Here is a 24,479-nt window from a genome sequence, read left to right as displayed (position 1 = left end):
CGATTAAATGGATTCCTTGCATCCCTCACTTGCGTCGTTTCCCTGCGACTAGTCCCTCCCACCAGGGAAGCATGGAGGGACGCAAGGAAACCACGAGAAGCAGGGAAATGAGTTTTAAGAGCAATGGGACGTCCTTTCCTCCGGGGCGTCACGTGAAGCGACGTCTGTTTGTGATGACGCCGCACAGCTGATCGTCTGACAGCAGCCCTGTCCCCGTTGTTTCCCACACACACCCCCCGCCTCTGTTAGCACCACATGTACTGACACAAACATGTGTATCATCTGTTGTAGACCCCAATACATTAAATCAAATCAGAACTCATTCTCAAAAAAGATAAACGCCATTCTTAAAATGTATGAACGAACAATAGTTTGATTAATATTGATTAGAGTGCACAATAGAAATAAAATAATTGAGAGAAGAAAAAGAGATAGCCTATGTTATCTGAGTCATTCTACAGAAAAGGTGGAATCTGAGTGATACACATCTGCTGAAATGTATTCCTTCTAAACACATCTAAAAACCTGTTAAATAGCAATAACTAACTCTTAACTTGATGAATCCACAACAAGTAGAGCTTAAAGTATTATTATTATTTTTACACATTATACAAAGCTTATTTATATAGGAACGTCACTGGTGTTACGTGTTACCAGGAAGAAGAGTAACACCAGTGACAATTTGGAGAAAACACTACCATTTTAACAAAATGGCTGCAATGTGTCAGACCAAATATGGCTTCAGTCAATATCAAAATCGTTTAACTCTTCAATACATTTTCCCATTCAAATGTTCACCCCTAGGGCTATGCAATGAGTAACACTAATGACGACTTGAAAGACGCACGTAACATTTGAAGATAAAATGACACCTTTAACAAACAAAGTAAGAAGTATCTGACTTTCCTTATGTCTTTGTCCACTGCACTGCCTCAAATGATCTCTTGTTACAGGAGGCACTTCAGAGACAGTTCATTATTTCAAAAATAAAAGCGTTTTGTGTAGCAGTAACACCAATGACGTAATTTTGGGTGACTGATATTTATTTGATATTATAAATAATAATTTGCGTTTTTTAAAGGCTATATGTAATGTTATGTAAATATGAATGAGATGTATTTATTCAAAAAAAAATCTTTTAAATGAAAACTATAGGCTCCACTTCCATGTATGATCAAAGTGACATGGCAGTTCCTTGAACTTGGCATTTTAAATAAATTGCAATTTACGTATAAAACAATTTTTATTTATTTTTTTATTTAGTACCATTGCAAAGACAATCTCTATTTATTCAACATATATAAAGAATGTGAGTATTAGATCAACGTCATGTATTTTGGTGTCTGCAAAAGTAAGTGACAGTACTCCTTTTCTGTAGAATGACCCATCTATCAAAACCCAGTTAGATTAACATTCATTGGATTGCACACTTTGTTTGTTTATGTGGATATGTACTAAATTAACATTTTAATAGCACTTAATGACTGACTGAATGGAAATGACAATAAATGAAAATGTAAAACGAAAAAAGCGATCATGAAAAAATGTTTCCAATAAATGAATACAATTATTTTTGACCACTTTGTTGTTCAGATATATCACATATTTGTAACTAAATGATACATTAATTGAAACAAAAAACTATTTTCTTCACTCCGCTGGGAAACTGCTCTCATGTCAAGAAGCAACAGATCAGTGCATGCACTGCATCGTCCAATCAGTGAGCGATACACAGTAAGGGGGCGGGGCGAGTGTCTGAGGATTTCATCGAAGGATGGTCTGGTGGTTCCTCGATTATAGCTCCTCCATTATCGCTCCTCCGGCAAAAATAAGGACATTGGGACGCTACTCAAGATGGCGCAGACAAATCAACTTCCGGTGAGACCGAGACCGAGGAGCGAGGAAATGAAAAATAAGAGAAGTGAGAAGGGCCTATGGATGTTCGCCTTGGGTGCCAGATCTGTGGAGGCGCTGCGCTGACAGCTCTGGGAGGAAACAAAATGTTTTGACCGTTGGTGCTCATCTTAATGTTCGGCCTTGATGTAACAACATTCATAATTAAGTAAATGTAACGCCCTTTTCATCCCGGTTACACTTTTCATTTGCCCTGTACGATGGGCGCTGTAAGTGATGAAAATGGGGGATGTTGGCTTATCTGGCAACCGCAGCTCACAGCCAAAGTGCGAGTGAGCGTGGGAGCGCGCGAGGGAGAAAGGGAGGGCGCTGTTGTTATTAGCATCTGGTGCTAGCTGCTCCAAAGGAAGAAGAAGATGTTTCTACAATGATGTGGAGGGAGAGTTCTCTCCTGTCAGACTGAGAGGCTGATAACTACAGCTCAGTGAGGTAAAGGACTCTGAGTGTTTAGATAGTTCACTTTAGTCTAAGTTATCTCAGTGGGTCTCAAACGGTTTGATCACATTTTATGTAAACACATATTTCCAAGGCACTCCTTTATAATTATTGGGATAAAACAGGTTTGAAATCATTCCAATGTATACTATAGGACAGTAAACCAGACATATCGTTTTAAACTGGAGATAAAAAAATATGCATTAATAAAATAGTAAAATAAGATATGAATGAACAACAAAAATAAAATACGTTACATGTATTTGTTATTGGCTATGGTAGGTTATTGGTTATGTTCACATACTTATTTAATTATTAAAATGTAAACCGATCTTTTTCATATGGGTGTTTAGAGTTGTACCCCCTAGATCTAGTCTCGTAATTCTGCTTAAAGTGATTGAAGATTGAAGCATTTTACTTTAAAATGTTCAAACATTTCTTCCCGGTATGCCTGAGAAGGCAGATATGCTTGTTTTTCTCAACAAGAACTGTTTTTAAATGGGGGGGGGGGTTTCCTTTAAAAGTTGGACTGTTGCACTGTTGTAGCTTCAGTGGTTCTCAGGTTACAGTTACATAGCAGTGAATATAAACAGACTGATTAATGTGAATATTACTGTAAACTAACCTGTGTAAAAGTTTCTCGAATAAATGTAATTTTTTTGGTGGAAGAAGCATGTATCATTTTTTTACCCTGCCCCTCAAAGAATCGGAATTGAGAACCGTTAAGAACCGGAATCGAAAAGTAGAATCGGAATCGGAATCAGAATCGTGGAAATTCAAACGATACCCAACCCTACTCACTGATCAGTTGAGGCAGTGCATGCACTGATCTGTTGCTTCTTGACATGAGAGCAGTTTCCCAGCGGAGTGAAGAAAACACATGAACCTCACGGGACTCACTCCTCAGTTTATACCGTGTTTTGTTTCAATTAATGTTTCATTTAGTTACAAATATGTGATATATCTCAACAACAAAGTGGACAAAAATAATTGTATTCATTTATTGGAAACATTTTCATAATCGCTTTTTTCGTTTTACATTTTCATTTATTGTCATTTCCATTCAGTCAGTCATTAAGTGCTATTAAAATGTTAATTTGCTACATATCCACACAAACAAACAAAGTGTGCAATCCAATGAATGTTAATCTAACTGGGTTAGATCAGAGGCCAAGAGGCAGTACAGACTCCACCACAGATTCCCGACGCATGTGTTGCAGGCCTGCAACACATCACAGACTACCAGCAGAGAAGCGGGGGGGTCACAACCAGCCAACCCACACTGCCAGATGAGTTAAATAAGTTATATGCCCGCTTTGAGGCCAACACCAACCAACAGAGAGAGATTGTGACCACAGAGCGCACACAGGACTCACCACTCACTGTGACATCAGCAGAGGTGTGTACGGTTCTGAGGAGAACAAACCCACGGAAGGCACCCGGCCCAGACAACATCTCCGGGCGTGCCCTCAGGGTCTGCTCATCAGAGCTGGCTGATGTGCTTGCTGACATTTTTAATCTGTCACTAGCACAAACTTTTGTACCCACCTGCTTCAAGACAACCACCATAGTGCCCCTCCGAAAGAAAAACAATGTGACCTGCCTGAATGACTATCGTCCTGTTGCACTCACCCCAATAGTGATGAAGTGTTTTGAGAAGATAGTCATGACTCACAGCAGGAAGAACATTCCAGACACCTTCGACCCTCTGCAGTTTGCGTACCATCAGAACCGGTCTACTGACGACGCAATCAACACCGTCATCCACACCACCCTCACACACTTAGAGGGCAAGGATACATAGCAAGACTCCTCTTCATTGACTACAGCTCAGCTTTTAACACGGTCATCCCACACAAACTCTCTGCTAAGCTCCTCACCTTCGGACTGACACCTGCTCTCTGTAACTGGGTGCTGAACTTTCTGTCAGACAGACCCCAGTCAGTCAGAGTTGGCAACTGCACGTCAGGCACTAAAACTGTATGCACAGGGACCCCCCAGGGCTGCGTGCTGAGTCCCCTGCTGTACACCCTCTTCACACGCGACTGTGTGGCCTCCCAGAGCAAGACCTGTATCGTCAAGTTTGCAGATGATACGACTGTCATTGGACTGATCACCGGTGGGGCTGAGGCAGCGTACAGAAGATAGGTGGCGGACCTGGTGACCTGGTTTCAGCACAATAATCTCTCCCTAAATGTAGACAAGACCAAGGAGATGATTATTGATCCACGGAGGAAGAGGGTGCAGCACACACCATAGGTGAGACCGAGGTGGACAGGGTGAAAACCCTTAAATTCCTCGGAACCCACATCAGCGAGGATCTTACCTGGTCTCACAATGCACAACAGAACATTACAAATCCCAGCAGCAACTGTACTTCCTAAGGAGGCTGGAAAAATGTGGCATGCCATCCAAAATACTCAGCAACTTCTACAGATGTACAGTTGAGAGCGTCCTTACCAGCTCCATTACAGTCTGGTATGGAAACTGCACTGCTCAGGACAGGAAGGCACTCCAGCGTGTGATAAAAACTGCACAGTACATCTCAGGAGCAGCCTTCCCCTCACTTCAGGACATTTACACAACCAGGGTCACCAGGAGAGCACACAACATCATCAGGGACAGTACACACCCCCAGTACAGACTCAGGCACAGGTGTCTGAAATCCAGGACCACGAGAATGACAAACAGTTTCTACCCACAGGCCATCAGGCTGATGAACATGCTACCCCCCCCCCCCCCCTCACAAACACGCACACACTGATTGAACTTTTTTTTTTTTGCACTACCTACTTTAATAATGCATAGTGCACTCTGCCGTGCAATATTTGATACACTGTGAACCATGTACAATACAACTATTTATATACTATTTAAATATATTTTAAACTGCTGCTACTAATGTGCCCTTTTATGCTGCTGTTGCCGTGTGCCAAACTTATTTGTTTTTTTTCTAAATATTTATTTATTTTTATATTCCTGTATTTTACTTGGTGGACTAGCAAAGTTTTTTAACTGTCTGTTTACTGTGCATATGACAATAAATATCTTGAATCTCTCTTGAATCTTGAATGGTCGAGACGACCTGGTGAATTCCAAACAGCATCAGAATGGGGAAGAAGAGATTTAAGTGACTTTGAACGTGGCATGGTTGTTGGTGCCAGACGGACTGGTCTCAGTATTTCAGAAACTGCTGATCTGCTGGGATTTTCAGTCACAACCCTCTAGGGTTTACAGAGAATGTTCCAAAAAAGGGAAAATATCCAGTGAGCGGCAGTTCTCTGGGCAAAAATGCCTCGTTGATGCCAGAGGTAAAAGGAGGATGGCCAGACTGGTTCAAGATGATAGAAAGGCAACAGTTACTCAAATAAGCACTAGTTACAACCAAGGTATGCAGAAGACCATCTCTGAGCGCACAACACGTGGAACCTGAAGCAGATGGGCTACAGCAGCAGAAGACCACACAGAGTACCACTCCTGTCAGCTAGGAACAGGAAACTGAGGCTACAATTCACACGGGCTAACCATACTGGACAATAGAAGATTGGAAAAATGTTGCCTGGTCTGATGAGTCTCGATTTCTTACATTCGGACTGTAGGGTCAGAATTTGGCGTGAACACCATGAAAGCATGGATCCATCCTGCCTTGTATCAACAGTTCAGGCTGGTGGTGGTGGTGTAATGGTGTGTGTGATATTTTTCTTGGCATACTTTGGGCCCATTAGTACCAATTGAGCCTCGTTTAAACGCCACAGCCTACCTGAGTATTGTTGCTGACCATGTCCATCCCTTTATGGCCACATTGTACCCATCTTCTGATGGCTACTTCCAGCAGGATAACGCGCAATGTCACAATGCTCAAATGAGCCTCCAGTCACCTCATTTAAAAACGTGGTGTATGCTCAAAAGATGGCGGATGCCAATTTCTAAGCAATCTTTGCGATTTATAAAAAACAAACATGACGGGAAAATGTGCGGTCCTCCACGGACACTCTGACCCATCCGTACGCGGTACGCACAAAAACAGGAGACGAGAAACTGCGACACCGTTGGCAGAAGGAAGAATGGAGAGAAATATGTGGAAATAATACCATAAATAAAACGTTACCTCTCATTTATCATATATGAAGAATTAATTTGCAAAAATTGATTAAAGCCAATCTTAAAATGATTAAACAAACGCCTGTTTGAGACTCCTCAGTGCACACAAAAACATAACTTGGAGAAATAAATAAATACGGATATGTTATTGAAATCCATCTCGAATATGTTCTCTTAATGTTATGACATGTATTCTCATAAATGATGCGGTAAACAGAAGGACAGAATTACATCTAAACTGAGGCCGTTTTGCTTTTCTATAGGTTGTATATATACGAGCATGGTTTTATATACCGTCATGTTTAAGTGCGCTTAAGACCTTCCTTTTTGATAAAGCTTATAGTTAGGGCTGATTAGATTCAGCCCCTGGTTTTGCTGATATAGGCTTAGTTTGTCGGGGGACATCTTACTTCTTCCTTCTCTCTGTCTATACCTGTGTACTCTCATGTTCCGATTAACCCAGCTTCCCCAAATGTCTTTCTTTTTGGTGTCTATATACGCTGGGATCCGGAGTGATGGATGATCCTGCGGTCCTGTGTCCTGGATCGCGAGCCCTGGATCTTGAGTCGTGGCTGTGGTCCTGGATCATAGGTCCTGGATGGATATCCTCGTGGATTCATCTTCCTATTATACACACATGCATTTCCAAACATTTGGACTACCTATGTTGCAAATGTATTATCTTTTCAATTTACACACGGCATCTATTGCACGTCTGTCCGTCCTGGGAGAGGGATCCCTCCTCTGTTGCTCTCCCTGAGGTTTCTCCCATGTTCCCTTTAAACTGTGGGTTTTCTCTGGAAGTTTTTCCTTGTACGATGTGAGGGTCTAAGGACAGAGGGTGTTGTATTGTCATACTGATATTCTGTACACACTGTGAAGACAACTGAGACAAATGTAACATTTGTAATATTGGGCTATATAAATAAACATTGATTGATTGATGTTTAATCGTGTTTTATGCCGTTTGCCAAGACTTGATAAATCGCTCGTAAAACACAGTAGGTATGGAAACTAAGAACACCATACTTGGTAAATTGTACAGCTGATATAACACAGCACATTAGTTGTATTTCCTTTAACTGGTGGATAGAGTTGCTGCGGGGAGGGTTGAGATGCACAGGCTGCAGTGGAGACGCTGCGCACAGCTGATCGACAGCTGGAACACAAACCACCAAATAAAATAAAGCAATTCAGATCCAGTCGTCATGACTCCACTCCGGAGGGATTCCCCGATCATTTCTTACAGTTTATCATCATTGGGGGGGGTCTCCTGTCCCCGGCACAAACACATTGCCTGAGGAAGGTTATGTGTATTTTGTCATTAACTTTTTTCGGACCACTTATTTATTTATTTTGGTGACGATCCGACCTCCATGCTGCTACTCTGGTTCAAACTGCATCCACCAAACAATATGATTTGTCTCGACCTCCCCAAAATAACCAAAATCTGACACGGTGTGAGATGTCTTTTTTAGCTGTTCTGTCGTCATTTCCTGCGATCTTCTTCATGCAGTCAGTCAAAATGAATATTAATACGGGGCGTATCTTTGACTATTTATAGGCAAACATGGGCGTTATGTGAAGCCCGCAAAAGCTGCGCTGCATTTATAAGTTTTATAAATGTGGCCCCTGGTGAATTCCAAACAGCATCAGAATGGGGAAGAAGAGATTTAAGTGACTTTGAACGTGGCATGGTTGTTGGTGCCAGACGGACTGGTCTCAGTATTTCAGAAACTGCTGATCTGCTGGGATTTTCAGTCACAACCCTCTAGGGCAGGGGTGGCCAACCCGCGGCTCTCGAGCCGCATGCGGCTCTTTGCCTAGTTTCATGCGGCTCTTCAGTTCATATCGAATTGTATATGTGTGAGTTTGGGGGAGAGACACTGACTCCTTACTAGTGTTGCACGGTGTACCGATACTTGAAAGGTACCGCGATACCCTGCCGTTAAAAATGTTACGATTCCTCCGTTTCATTAGTGTCGGTACTTTAAGAATGACGGGGAAAAGTACTCCGGTGAGAAAGCGCCGTTTTAATAAGAGCCGTGTGTGTTCAGCGCTCTGCTTCCACTCCCTGCACTGCAGCCGTGCCTGCAGTCCCGCCCCTCTCAAGCACGCTCTAAGTCCCTCCCCTCTCAAGCACGCTCTAAGTGCCTCCCCTCTCTTGTGCACGCGCTAGCTGCCAGAGTATGTGAGAAAACGAGAAGCATGGCTGCAAGTGGGAGTGCAACTGCCGCTGCGCCTCGGCTTGTTGACAAAAAAGACGCCAGAAGCGAAATTTGGAAGTATTCGAGCTATATCTCTGACAGTGAGGGCAAGCCTACGGACACCACGAGGCCTGTCTGTAAGACATTTATTAATTGTATTTAATACGAATTCTTGTCATTTATTTTATTTATTGTTCTCATTGTTTAAAGTTTGTGTTATGGTTATGGTTCTGGTGTGAAATAAAGCACAATAATTACATTTAAGACCGTTTCCCTTTTTTTAAGAAAATATCGAAAAAGAATCGGAATCGCAATTCTTGACTTGGTATCAAAACCAAAATGTTGGTATCGTGACAACACTAGCTACTCCTGACAGTTAAACCTGATATTTAGTAGGTCTGTTAAGTATTGAATGCTGATAATTCTGACGTAATTTGGCCGGTCAAAGTTGTTTGGGCTCGGATAAAATCGCTCCGTTACTTCGTCCCGTGTTATGTATGTTGTGTATGTGTGGTGTCAGTGTGAGACACGGAGCCCCGCCAACGGAGCCCCGCCCCCCCCCCTGAAATTCAAGGTGTTTAAAAAATATATATATATATTTTTTTTTTTAATATATATATAGCACCAAATTGCAAATAATCTATAACTACTGTCACTTTTCACATTGAACATGTGCTCTTTTATTAAATAAACTAAACGCTTTCATTTTAAATTGTGAGTTTAGTGTTTTTGACCCTAAGAAACACTGATGCATTAATCAATAACAATAATCCACAGCTCCTCTCTCTGCTCCAGAGGATTTAAAAAAATATATCCCAATGCCACAAAAATGCATCAGTGACGTGGTTGAAATCTTGTCTCCAGAAAACAAAAAACTGAAACAAGCGGTATCAGTGACTGTGTGTTTGATGTGGCTCTTTGCAGTAACATAGAACAAATGTGGCTCTTAACCTCTGACTGGTTGGCCACCCCTGCTCTAGGGTTTACAGAGAATGTTCCAAAAAAGGGAAAATATCCAGTGAGCGGCAGTTCTCTGGGCAAAAATGCCTCGTTGATGCCAGAGGTAAAAGGAGGATGGCCAGACTGGTTCAAGATGATAGAAAGGCAACAGTTACTCAAATAACCACTAGTTACAACCAAGGTATGCAGAAGACCATCTCTGAGCGCACAACACGTGGAACCTGAAGCAGATGGGCTACAGCAGCAGAAGACCACACAGAGTACCACTCCTGTCAGCTAGGAACAGGAAACTGAGGCTACAATTCACACGGGCTAACCATACTGGACAATAGAAGATTGGAAAAATGTTGCCTGTTCTGATGAGTCTCGATTTCTTACATTCGGACTGTAGGGTCAGAATTAGGGATGGGTACCGAGCCCCGGTATTAAACGGGCCCCGGGGATGAATTATTAAAGACCGTGGTACCGTTAAGCTCCGACTTCATCGGTCTTTTTTATCGGTACTGGAGACAAAAACGGCGGGGCAGTTTACACACACGCGGCTGCTATATGCAGCAACACACACACACACACACACACACACACACACACACACACACACACACACACACACACACACACACACACACACACACTGCGGAGATGGCAGAGAGAACGCGCTCCGAGGTGTGGTTAAACTTTACCCGTCTCGATGTGGACAATGCTCGTTGCCTAAAGTGCAATAAGAGTTTAGCATGTAAGGGCGGTAACACGAGCAATTTGTCTAAACATTTTGCAAAAGTGCTCCACATTCAGACGGAGGAATGCACCGGGTTCGACCGTCTTTCTAGCAGCTCTGTAGCCCCATCCACGAGTAACGTTTCCACGTCAGGTGTTATGTATGCTAGCAGCAACACACGGAGTTAACTACATTATACAAACATGGGTTAATGATTAAAGGAAACTGAGTTATTTATTTTGTTAAAGTTTCAGCTATTCTGTTTACAGTCTGTCATCAGATTATTTAATACGATTTGTTAAAACACTGTTGTTTCTTTTGATGTGAAATATTATGTATTTAATTTAAATAAAAAGCAATGTTAGTTTTGTTCACAATTTGTTTAGTTAGTTTACCTTTTTTTTTTTCTCCAAAAGAACCGATAAGAGTACCGTTAAAAGACCGGACCGATAAGCGGTATCGATAAAAGTATTAGTACCGTTAACGATACCCATCCCTAGTCAGAATTTGGCGTGAACACCATGAAAGCATGGATCCATCGTGCCTTGTATCAACAATTCAGGCTGGTGGTGGTGGTGTAATGGTGTGTGGGATATTTTTCTTGGCATATTTATAAATACATAATAATAATAATAATAATATATTAATATAATATAAATATGATATGTGAGAAATTGTCGTTTTCTTGGACCTTGATGTGAAGTAAAGATTTTTGATAAGCTTTGGGTATTGCAATTTCACACGTGTACAAAAGTAGCTTAATTCAACTGATGAGTGCGATGTGATGCAAGTAGCTCTTGGCCACTTTCATTTTTTCAAAGTAGCTCTCAGATGAAGAAAGGTTGGAGACCCCTGATATAGAGCAATATCCTAAAAGTATTTAGATATAATGATAGAAGGATTACAATCAATATGGCCTGAGACAATAAATGAATTATATAATTACTATCTAGGATGACATTACATGAATATGAAATGCATGATACACATTGCATGATGATGGCTCTTTGGTTTTGGGAGCCTCACCTGTCGGGGTCGGCCTTTGTGATGTCGATGCGGGGCAGTGAGTAGATGGGCAGGCTTGTAGGTCTGCTGCGGGTCACTGGATCATCTTCAGGTGTCGGCGACCTCCCCCTGTCCCGCTCCATTTCTGCCTGTCGCCATGACAACGGTGGCAGCTGCAGGTTGCCAGAAAAGCGCCTCTGGACTTTGTACACATCCACCCCGAGTGTGCTGCCCGCAGAGATTTGTACCACAGGGGGCTCCTTATTCTCCTGAGCAAAGACATAATGACAATTGCACGGGTTAGATCTCCATGAAATCAGCTCATATCATTCCCTCTGGAAGTCTGGATACAGGCTATGTGGTGAGTAAACATGAAGAAAATATGGGTGAAATGTTGATGTGCTAATGACTATAGCAAAACAGGATTAAAAACAGAAACAAGGATTCTAAGAAACAGGAAATCACTGTTTAAAAAAATAAATAGGAATCAAGGGTAAAAGCCAAAAGTGTAAGCATAGAAAAGGAATTAAAGGAAAAACTAACAGTAATAAACAATATAAAGGATATGAAGGAAAAAATAAGTAATTGAAAGGGGTCCTAATATGCTTTTTAGGTTTTCCTTTTCCTGGAGTGTGTTATATAGGTTTTTGTGCATGCTAATGAGATGCAAATGCTAACATCTCAAAGTGTGTGGGGGGGGGGGGGGAGTGTGAGGGAGAGAAAATCCCACACACTCCCCCCCCCTGCCTGAAACTCCTTCATTGAACTCCTTTGTTTTCTTCTGTGATATAGTGACATCACTATGAAACACTTGCTTCTATTGGCTAGTGCTCTGACACAACACGCTATCACTATCAAAACAGAGCTGTCCAGCTAACCAATCAGAGCAGACTGCTGGTTTCAGACAGAGGGTGAAAAGAGGTGCTGCAGCAAAGGCAGTATGAGAGAAATATAACATATTTTTGAACATTAAAGCATGGAGACATGTCATAGTAGAGGGACTAAATACAAATATAAACCTGAATATGAACTTAATATGTCATCTTCAAAAAGAGAGATTTACCAGACCATTTAGCACAAAAACATGATTGTACTACAGCGACTCAAGGATGTACAAACTAAACAATCTGCCTGTCCTGCACATATTCATGATTTAGTATAGTGCCATACTGTATACTGTATGGTCTACATTAAGGTTCCGATGCTCTTCACTATCTACAAATTAACCGTTTGATCAAAGCCTATTTCAGAGCAGGCCCATGACACCTGAGCTACAGAGTGACACTTTATAGTTATAGATTGTGTGTTTAATGTGTCTGCTGAAGTGTGAAGGTTCCAGTAAGGAACTGTAGATGCTTCACTTCACGATGGGTTGTAAACAAGCCAGTTGACTCAGGAAACAGAGGCGGGCTGCCAGAGCTCATTCTGCATTCATCACACTCCACTTTATGTGCATCGTGCACAAGTGTAAATGAATCCTGCCGACAGTTTTCAAATGAAAACCGAGATGTGGAGGCACGATGTGGCCCAGGGGGAAATGGAGGTTCAAGGAATTCCTAGAACCATGCTCTATTAATGAGAAAACGTTTGTTTATTAATGTGGTGCAAGAGACGAGAAAAGGGAAAGAGTGGGTAAGAAAGAAGGTTGAGAGAGACTGAGTGAGTGTGTGAGGTGAAAGCCAGTCAGACTTCATTGTCATCAGGGCTGACAGCTCATCATGATTAGACAAGAATGAGCCACAATCAAACAAATTCACTTGATTGTCAGTATTTACCTAAAACAGGGTATATGCAGGAATCCTGAAGTAAAATGTAATACCTTTTAAGACCTTTTTTTAAGACCCTTTCCATACATTTTAAGACCTCATCGCAACTTCGAGTTCTAACCGGTTACATTGGCGACACACTTTACCTCACATTTACTATATTGATTGTAAGATAGCACAACTAAACAGAGTGCAGACAGACTTCTGAAGACTCCTCTCCATGAACTTCAACCTGTGAAGGTCAGGTTTAATGCAGTATGCTGCTTTGTTGCTTCTGTACTCTGTGCTCTTTCATTCCAGTAGAACTCCTCAGAAACCATTAGAAACCAGTATTTGACCAATAAACAAAACTTTGAACTATGAAATATATTAAACTTTGGTGAGCTTCAGCGGGGTAATGCCATATAGGAGCTCCCTCACAAATACCCAGGGGTTACATTGGGCTGGGGCTGTCCGGGGCTAAGCCCGGCACATAGGACGACGCTCTGACGTCATCGCCCTCACACATTTGTCATATGTTTACAAAAAACGATATATATGTTAAGACTTTTCTCGTTCTTAATATAGACTATATTTAAAGTCGATATGTGTTGACTTTACTTTAAAATAGCAGATCTCTGTGACCGGATATAGTTTGGCTTAGTGAACGTGTATCTCTTCCTTGGAGGAGCAGCATCGCCCGGACTCCACTGCTCCTCCGTGCAGAGAGTCTGCACTGCAGCGGTGTGTGTCAGCGACGTGCAGTCAGGGGAGGCAAGGATTGGCCATCGGGAGAGTCGGGACTTAGACGCCGCGGCTTTCTGGCTAGCACTTAGCATGTGGGACCGGACAGCTTTGATCCCCATCGACAGACTCTTGTGTATCAACAGTTCAGGCAAGGCAACGAAACTTAAAATAAGAAGCAGTATTTTACGGTGCACTAAGCATGGGGCCGCCTTGGGGGGGTTTCCACGACATGTCGTTTCAGTAAATTAAAGGGTGTTTCATGTTGTCATTGCTGTGGACTTTCTTAATACCTTGGAAAATGCTGTTTAATACTTTTTAATGGCCTTAATTTTCGCTAAATTGATTTATCAACTTTTAATACTTTTTAAGACCCCGCGGACACCCTGTAAAATCTGTTAAAATGTTGCCAGTAGATAGTGTAGCCTGACCATTAATGGAGTTTTGAGGCCTATATAGTGGTGCATGAATGCAGAAATTAGTTAGCATTTTATCACTTCTGGTTCCCTGTTCTCGAAGTTAACGTTTTTTAAACACGTTTGTGTTTTGAAGCCTGAAATACAATTTGTGGCTGAAGAGATTTTTATGTTTTGTTCTACGATCCAGTACCCAGATGATGCAATCATAATGGTTAAAAACTGAGTATGGAACGATGGACACTTCCATCAATCAACAGTTGCCATCTTGGCTACGTTACAGGGGCGGTGCATAGAGCTGTGATTGCTCCAGTCAACACAGCACTATACAAATATAAGTTGTACATGGGGATATTTTCCTATATTCGATACACATACCACTATACTAGTGTTATAAATCAGCTTCCATTCATTGTATTGGTCTGATAGAGTAGTCTGTAATGATTTGCTACAACATTTGCTACTGTAAACAATGACATGGCTAGCTAGTTCCGGTAAGAGCATAGAAGCAGTGAGCGATATAAGACTCTAGGGTCAAAATAGACACACTGCACAAGTGCTTCACAGTGCACAACATGGCAGTGTTCTAAGAGTATCCTACTAGAATTACATTTTACAAAGAAAATCAACTGATCTGTAATCTATTGTGTGATGATTTTCAAAGTCGGGTCCATGGCACTCTGCCAAAAGCTAAGTGAAATGTTTTTAGAATCATTATTCACGTAACATTCCTTTTTGTGCCAAATCTCCTCCAGACATTCCTAAAATACCACATTCACTAGAATGTGATGGACGTGAGGTCACAGTGGCCTTGCTCGCCAAAATCTAACAAGATAATCCTCGAGTCCAAATGGGTGTTTGTGCCTAATCTGAACAAATTTGATTTATGTGTTCCTGAGAACTGGCGTTCACAAGAATTGGTCGAAGAGCCAAACCACCCAAAAACATAATTCTGATTGGGGGGGATGAAAACAAAAAGAGGCATTAACATAAGCGTGGTAAACTGTCACTTTGAAAACATCACTCTTGTTGAGGTGTATGGGAAACTGTTACTCAGGTATATTTCCAAGCCAGCCGTCCTCTCTACCAATAAAACGTCCTTTTAATTGCATAAAAAAATCAAAATGTCTCTTCAGAGAGGACAGATAGATCCTCTTTGAAAATAACTGTTGCCAGTCCTCTGAGAGATGAAGGTCAAAAAGGAGAACTGCGGAAATTCTAATTAATGAGTGAGTGAGGTAAGATGACCTCACATGATGAAAGCCAACACTGATCTAATAAATCAAGACAGACAGAAGGGGTGACCAACAGTAATCGCAGGGACTCATCAACAGTGGAGCAAAGAAGAAGCATGAATAGAGAGTGAACTTCTAAATGGGGAGCAGGGATGGAGAGTTTCTGAATGACTGAGTGAACAGTAGTGACAGTCAGAATCAGAAAGAGGCGTGTGTCTGTCTTCCTTTCCAGATTGCCTGTAAACACAGCTCTGCTGAGTCGCCTGCTCCTTCTAGGAAATGCAATTTGTCTGATTTATTGTGCCTCTCTTTAGAAAGACAGATTCGTCCTCTCCCAGGGAAAAAGGGTGAAAATTAGATGTGGCAAAACGTGTCTCTGTTCCGACGCCTGATCCGCTTACACAATCACTCTTGTCAAACAAAGCAGAGAACTAAATAGTCTCTTGTTGATGCGTCATGGTGCCCGCGCTGCCAAATTAGTTATCAATTGTATATCGATTGCACCTCTGACATCTGGACATGTAATTCCAGATTTCATTGATCCCATGTCAGTGATCGAAATGGGAGCGGGCGGGGAAATACTGCTGAATCACGTGAAAGCATGTGTGTAAGCCAGGATAAGGATAATTTTAGAAGTCAAAACAACTGTACATTTAGAAACCTATTCACCGGAACATGGTCATAAAGGCGGGAAGAGATGAAAGGTAAAAAGCCTGAGATAGAGTTAGTGTCAAACAGAGGTGGAGTGGGTGTTTTCACGATGAAGATGAAAGGCCTTTGTTGGCCGCTGAGTCCAAACAACTCCAGTGTTCTCTGGGAGGCTTCCAAAAAGCCTTTTTGAAAAAGGTGCTATAAGTGAGACAGCTTTAGGAGGGGAGCTCTAACAGCATGGATTGATGTGGTGTCTGTATAATTGAATCTGAGAGTAAAAGAAGCAAAAAGGAGACCACTTTAATTATTGAAGCTGTATCGGAGTATAGAAAGGCAATCTTTAGAGAATCACATTTCTGAAAAAAATGTAATATATATACATTCAACGTATTGTGCTGTTGCTAACATTTTGGACAATTTGCCCGTCCCCTTTTAAAACCGCCAGTTTGTTATCACACCTGGAGGAAAGCAGCAAAGGAAAAGGGGCTGAAGATGAAGCATCAAAGAGAGGTTGGAAACGGTAATGGAAGAGGCTAGCCAGCACATAAAAATATATGGTCAATTCATACTGTAGCTATGCATAGCATCACCTATGCTAGGTACCTTTTGTATACTATAATGGAAAGAGAGTGTCTATACAAAAAAACTGTCCTTCTAGAGGACGCGAAAACAGAATCTAATAAGAGTAAAAGAAACAAACGGAATAGACCACTTTAATTCTTCTGGTTGTATAAAATTGGAGTGTTGCAGACGTCTTTAACCTGTTAAACCCCACACCTGTTTTCAGGTTTCAGGCTAGAAAATGACATGCCCAGAACAAATGACTATATCTTCACCTCTAAAAGGGGTAAATTAATAATTTCTTCTCTCAAAGCAATGATAAACCTAGTGTGAGTTGGATGTAGAAAAGTCAGAATAAATATAGATGTTTTTATTTTAAAGTACATTCAGAAGAAAAAAAAATTACTTATAGTGAAAACCACCCTTGAATGATGGGATAGTAGACAAAAAGCTTTAGGAATCCAAACTATAACATATAATAAGTACCCTGTATCAAGATTGATGCAAAACAAGTGAGATTTGGTATTTTTAGAGAGGTTTAGAAGAAGAAAAAACACCTCTGGGTCATTTGGGTGACATCCTCGTGGATTCATCTTCCTATTATACACACATGCATTTCCAAACATTTGGACTACCTATGTTGCAAATGTATTATCTTTTCAATTTACACACGGCATCTATTGCACGTCTGTCCGTCCTGGGAGAGGGATCCCTCCTCTGTTGCTCTCCCTGAGGTTTCTCCCATGTTTCCCTTTAAACTGTGGGTTTTCTCCGGAAGTTTTTCCTTGTACGATGTGAGGGTCTAAGGACAGAGGGTGTCGTATTGTCATACTGATATTCTGTATAAACTGCGAAGTCCACTGAGACAAATGTAACATTTGTGATATTGGGCTATATAAATAAACATTGATTGATTGATTGATTTTCCATATCTCTGGAACCCATCGGTCGATTTGGGTGATTGACACCTCTTTTTAACCGTTAGAGCCAATAGAATCGAGGGAAAGTTCCTAAATCCATCTAAACATTACCATTGGTGAATGAGAGTGATGCCCAAAACCGGAAGCTGGGTTACAGCTCTCATACACTCAATATGAAAACTACTCTTATTGACATAAATGTTATGATGGATTATCAGTAATCGTTTCAAAGTGACACAGAGACATTGGATTAACCTTCAGCAGCGTTTATATGCGTTTTAAAGCCATTGAACACAACTTTTGATCAGAAAACAGCAAAGGTAAGACGTATTTGCCGTTTCGGCCCCGTAAAGTGAAGTTGTGTTGTCTTTGCTTGCCTTCGCTGCCGTGAGTTTTGGTCGCAGTGATGAAACGTATACCATTGGAATCTGTGGAATCTCAGTTTACATATGAGTTTGTGCAGATCCGATGAAGTATAAAATATTGCTACCGTGAGTTATGTGCCAAGTGCGTTAGCAATCTTTCGCTTAGTGCTAATTCAGACGCTCAGCGTTAGAGTTGTGTTTTGTTTCGGTAAAGATTGTTCATATCATCAGTTAGCTGAGTTTGTTCCCGTTAATTGGGTATGACACATTAATAGGTTGTTAAATGTTAAGAAGCCCTGAGACACAGTTTCGTGAATATTGTTGTGTGTTTGAATCTGCATCCATCCTTCTTTGCTATCTTGTTGAAAGCATTGCCTGTAAGTATTTTTGGCCTTTGTACATATTCTTAAGAGGATATCAATGATTATGTTGACGTTTCAATGTTTAAGTAGATTGCTATTCATTGATGTATGGTTAGCACATGTTTTGTAGTGTGTATTACACAGCACTTTTGCATGTAAACATTTTCATATGCATATTTTGTGATGTTTGTGATGTAATTAACCGTTGTATATATATTTCTGCATCATAGCTAAGTGCCTGTGTTTCTTTCAGTTTTACTCTGTTGACTTGTGGATGTAAACATCTTATTAAAGAAGATTAACGCTTGCCACTTGTCGAGGAGTTATCTGTCTGCATAACTGTACTCATAACAACAGTGAGGGCAGAATGTCAAACCAGCACCTACGATCAGTGCTTGAATTGGAATGAAAAAGGTGCCAGTACTCTAAAATCAGCAACTTTTTCAAGTCAATTTTATATATACAGCCCACAAACAAGAATTTGGCTACTATAATGCTGGTGGGTTTGTCTCTTTACTACTGTATATTTTAGAAAGGTTCACTGTACTTAACATTTTTTATGATAGGCAGCGGATATGGCTAAAGCTCAGTAAGGTCAATATTAACTGAAAATATAGCAATCAAAGTCTAGATCTTCTGCTGAAGACACATGAAGCAGAGACCTTTCAGGTGAGAGCCCCTCTGGTGGTGTTCAACATTAATGACAAGGAAACAAAGCTCTGGTCAGAAGCATTTTTTATAAAAAGCTTTAACAAAATTAAGTATTTCTGTACATTTTGAATGCAATCTAACTTTCCAACTCAGAAAACGAAAAACGAAAAAGTGCCAAAAGTCTTCTCACATGGCTGAGCTGCTTTGCAATATACTTCACCACTGAAGAATACAAATATGTATAAAGTAAACTATGATGCAATCTAACTTTCCAACTCAGAAAAATGATAAAGAGCATGAACAAAGAACATGTAAAAACAAATGCAAAATTTGCACAATCTAAAATGAGAAACTGTAACTGCAAGTAACAAAGTCTGAGCCATGGTAAAGAGTTACATTGAACACCAAGCTGATCAGATAACTCCCTGGTTGGTCTGAAGTCCTTCTATCTCCAGGATCTGTACAAATCGGCACATTATGCCAAAAGTCTTCTCACTGGGTGAGCTGCTTTGCAATATACTTCACATTGTTAGAAAAGGCTCCAGAAGGCCTTGGGGACATCAGTATCAGGGGCTGGAGCTGGACAGGCTCTTTCATCAGCACTTCTCCTTCCTTTTGCCAGCCAGGACCTCACATACTGTTCCGGATTGAACTGTCCTAGTGATGGTCCATTACATTTAATGAAAACCAGGCTGGACAGTCGGCTGACAGAGAGAGCATTCCTTTTTGCAGTAAGGATATCGTTCATGCAGCTGAATGCCCGCTCACACTCACTAGTGGAGACAGCGATGGTTCGGACTGCTTTCAGTAGAGGCTCCATGGCAGCAGGTGTACGGGATGCCCTGGTTTCCTTGTATTCGCGAAAGCCCTGAACAGTCTCTCTTCTGTCCACTTTCAGCACTTCGCACAAACGTAGCACCTCTACGTCCCCATACTGTACGTCTAACTCCTCTTCAGGCCAACTTCCAGGATGGATAACTTTCATGTCCTGGATTAGCTGATTGTCCCGGGCCTCCCGGCCATGTAATGGGATTTCTCTTGTGCTGACATGAGAGGAGGTTGTGGAAGTCATTCTGTGTCTCAGATTCTCTACCATACTGCGGAAAAACTGACCTGCATGAATCTGTACAAGCCTGCCATTCTCACGCAGGGCAACACCCTTGAAGGACTTCTCAGCTAGAGCTGTATGAACTGTAGTCATGTGTGGGCCAGGCATGGTGACCATGGATTCAAAAACTCGTATTTCTCGAGTTAAGAGCCTATCTGCTGTAGGCAGTGTCATCTCTCTTTTTTGGAGTTGCCGAGAGAGGTCGCTGAGCTCTGTGAGCGCATCGTACATCAGTCCCAGATTGCTGACAAACGTTGCAGATGTGAGCACATCATCCAGGCCCTTGTACTTTGCTCTGTCTCTGGAATCCCTGCTCGTGTCGTTTGCAGCATTTGTGAAGTGATCATGAAGCACTCGGTAGTTTTCCCAGACTGCTCTGACGCTCCTTTCACTTGAAGCCACCCAGCGGATGGACAAAACACGCCCTATCACCAGGAGACGCTGTCCGACTGCTTGCGCACACTGCGCTAACTGCCTCTGATTTTTGGGGGAGGCATGGAACAAGGAATAGAGTTTGTCAAAAAAGATCTGGAAATGATTGAGCCCTGAGACCTCCTTGACCACATCCCCAACTGCCAGCTCTAGACGATGATTGGAGCAGTGCCACACAAACAGGCTTGGGAATTTACTACACAACTGGGTAGCAACGCCTGTTCTCTTCCCTAGCATGACTGAAGCCCCATCACATGCAAAAGAAACGAAACACTGACCTAAAAAGTCCTCGTTAAAATCTCTTCCAAGACACTCCATTAACGCCTTTGTGATGTCATCAGCCGTTGTTCCATCCAACTCGATCAGCTCCCAAAAAAACGTTTCGGGCTCAGCATCAGCTAATGCTGAGCGTAGACACACAACAAGCACCGTTTTACCACTAATAGTGGTAGATTCATCGACCAAAACACAGAGTTTTCTTTGGTTTTCTGTAATGTCTTTTGCCATTTTTTTCTTCAGCTCATGAGCTATGTGGTCGATGATTTCGCCACAGGTTTTATTGGAGTGCAAAACCCTGCCCACGTTCAGCCCATTCAGTTTCTGTACATTCAAATCAATTGGCATGTCTGTGAATGGCCGGCTATGTTTGCCAATTGTATATGCCGTTCGAAAAACTCTGATAGTGGTGTCTAATTCAGATTTATGCATAGACTGCACTTGATGTTGAATAGTTTCACGTGAAGCAGATGTAAGGATGTCAGCAGCTTTTACATGGGCTTGTGATTCTTTATGTTCTTTGATTTTTTTTCTCAGGCTAGCTTGTTGTTTGCCCTTGTCAACACCGAAATGAGACACTGCACACTAACCCCATTCAGTTGACAGTTTCAGTCCTTGTCCAGTGTGTATTCCCAAAGATTTGACATCTCTGCATATCCGACATCCTAGCTTCTTATCTTTAAGAAGGAGCCATGCATTGGTCTTGCAAAAATATTGCACCTGGTCCGTTGTCCAGCAGTCAGGTGCATCGCTTTGCCCGGTGTTGGTGGTGGCAGTTGCGCCAGCAGCAGCTAACGTTAGAGGCTCTGGAGGAGGCGGCGGAGCTAGTGCTAATGCTAATGCACTAGAACTTGGAGCAGGAGGATCAACCAAAGAAAGCTCCCCATCAGACACAATTTCCAACACAGGCACAGCATTCTCTGTATTTGAAGTTTCTTCCGGCGACAACCGCTGTCTTTTTGCACTTTTATTAATCCACGCTAACATTTTAGAAATGCTAATTTGTGACGTGACTTGCTTTCCTTCTCTCGGGGGCGTGCCTGCTCTGTTCTATCACTCTACATAGCCACCCACTGGGTGGGAGTTGCACTGCATAAACACAACACACGTGCATCTAGGTATGTAAATTGTAAAGCATTAAAACATGGTTTTACTAACAGTTTTCAGTATGTTGTTACTTCGGCATTATTATTATTATTATTATTATTATTATTATTATTTTGAAACGTGTATTACTATTAAATCACGGTCAAATAGGTTAATTTTGACATAGTCGTTTCCACCACAGTATTTACATGGAGAAGATAAGCCCCGCCCCCTCTCCAGCACCTTCTGTTTGAATGACAGGAGTAAACAGCTGACAGCCGCTGTGAAACTCCAGCGGTTAGAGCGATGAGAATGTCCGTTCGGCACCTCATGACGCATCTACTGAGTACCGGGCGGCTGTATATATATATATGGATGTATAATAAGAACGGCGGGAGAGTGTTGAGTACTGGCACGGTGCACGAGTACCGGAGTACCGCCAGCATGCCGGTACTGAGCAAGAAGTGCCGGTACTCCATGGGTCAGAACCAGAAGTGCCGGTACTGCGTACCGGTGAGTACCGGCCCAATTCCAGCACTGCCTACGCTGTGTATATTTTGTACTCAGGTATTACCTTCTGGTGGACGTGGACACATAAATTATTTAACAGAAAAACCTAAAAGAAATGAATTACATGTTTTTTTAAACTGCAAACCGAATTTGAGAGAAGAGTTCATTTTCAAATTGTATGAATCTTTGAATGTCAGTTAATAAAAGGTGTGTATCTAGTTACAAATATGGATCAAAGTAGAATATTACACAAGATGAAAAAATGGATATTTTATTATTGGAAATTGTTACATCTGGTCTTATTTCAATATCACTTTATTAATGACTGACCATTTCAGAGACATTTATGTATGTGTTTAAGTGATAGAGTGTGTGATGGAGAGGTGAAGGTAAGGTGGACTACTGCAGGTCCTGTGTTTGTAAATATTATTAATAATTCATATTGTTATTCGGGTTATACTATTCAATACAGCCCTATCCGCCACACCACACTATTGAAGCAAAGGAAACGCTATGGACAAATAAAGAGAAAGGCAGTGGAAGCCTGAGAGCGACGATAAAACTTGCAAAATCTGAAGGAGCACAAATGGAGAGAAGGGCTATTTGAATGGGTGTCGTGTTCAGATATCAGCAATCTTCCCCTATTATGGCGGACTTCACCTTTAATTCAAGTTTTCATTCCGAAGTGAGAATCTGTCCTGCTTGAAAATGTGTCTGCCATTAGCTGGATCATTGCTGGTATGAACATTAACATAATCCTGACGTAAATTGCCATTATACTGAATTAAACTGAGTTTAAATGAAATATGAACACCATTATGCATTTTATTTTAGCATTATCTTAAACATTAAGTTACTAGCCTGGCATAAAGAGGAAATATTATGCTAATTTTCAATTTTTCATATTTGTGGCTCCACTGTGCACATTTACATGCTTTAATATTCAAAAAGCTCTTTATTTTTCTCATACTGCCTATGCTGCAGCACCTCTTTTCACCCTCTGTCTGAAACCAGACACCACCCTGCTCTCATTGGTTAGCTGGCCTGCCCTGTTGTGATTGGTCAACCGCTTAGAGATGTCCGGCCTGTTAACCTATCAAGTCCAATGTGTTAGAGCGCTAGCCAATAGAACACGTGTTGTCACTATGCTACTGAAGTAAACAAAGGAGTCCAATCGATGTGTTTCAGAACGGGGGGGGTGTTTATTTGCATGACCATTAACATGCACATATATTTATTGCACACTACAGGAAATGGAAAACCCAGAAAAACATAATAGCGCCCCTTTAAACTGTAGAAGGGGTTTTGGGTGGTGATGGAGGCCAGTCACAGCAGGCATACTTTCTTCGTCCAGGATGCAGCTCTGCCTCTAAAGGTCCTGTTGGACACTGTAAGTGATGTGGCCTGTCTACCTAGTCATAAACACCGGTGACGCGGAGGCTAAACAGATGGGCCTCTCTGTCAGATCTCTGTTCTTCCCCCCGCTTTTCCAAATGTCTACTCAGTGTGTCCTGGTGTGAAACATCCTTTAACACCTTTCATCCTCTCCTCTCCCTCCTCTGCCTCCGTCTAAACTCTTCATCCCTCCTCAACTCAGCCTCTCCGACATCTCCCTAACTCTCTCTTTGGCGCACACACACGTGCACTGTCCTTCACCTCCCTGTCCCAACAGACACCACTCTCGCTCTCTGCGTCGTGTCCTGCTGTAAAGAGGTCTGTTGTGTACAGTACAGTCATCTGTTTCTGAGTCACCACCAAGTGGACATCCTGCAGCTTTCTAACTTAGTGTATTCCCAACAGAGTAGAGCAGGAATGAGTCCTCAAACCAGAAAATGGGTTAGCAATTTAGGTTCCCTCGTCTAAAAGTCAATGATTTTTGTAAATGTGTTTTTTGGTTAGATGCCTGAAATAAGGTCTGTGGTTAAAACAAGCTGAGGAGATCTTAGCCTGTTGTACTGCGACATAAAACTTCTCAGAGAATTACCCCACTTCTAATGTACAAAGCTTTTAGGTGTAACATTTTTTTTTAAAAACGCAGTTGCTAACAAGGGGCTTAATGAGACTACTTAACGTCCTC

General features: G+C 41.7%; 1 protein-coding gene across 3 annotated transcripts in view; it reads right to left on the bottom strand.

The window, feature by feature from the left end:
• The window catches only part of LOC117545481 (cAMP-specific 3',5'-cyclic phosphodiesterase 4B-like), a 103,510-nt gene that overhangs the window by 55,058 nt on the left and 23,973 nt on the right, over positions 1–24,479 (bottom strand). For all 3 annotated transcript variants that reach the window (XM_034215267.1, XM_034215269.1, XM_034215268.1), the window contains one exon: positions 11,362–11,609. In XM_034215267.1, coding sequence (XP_034071158.1) covers positions 11,362–11,609 — 248 coding nt within the window. The remainder of the gene's footprint in view (positions 1–11,361; positions 11,610–24,479) is intronic.

Source organism: Gymnodraco acuticeps, unplaced genomic scaffold (assembly GCF_902827175.1).
Source record: "Gymnodraco acuticeps unplaced genomic scaffold, fGymAcu1.1, whole genome shotgun sequence".
In the NCBI taxonomy this organism is placed as follows: Eukaryota; Metazoa; Chordata; class Actinopteri; order Perciformes; family Bathydraconidae; genus Gymnodraco; species Gymnodraco acuticeps.
Note: the sequence above shows the minus strand (reverse complement) of the source record. Positions and strands in the feature narration are given on the sequence as shown.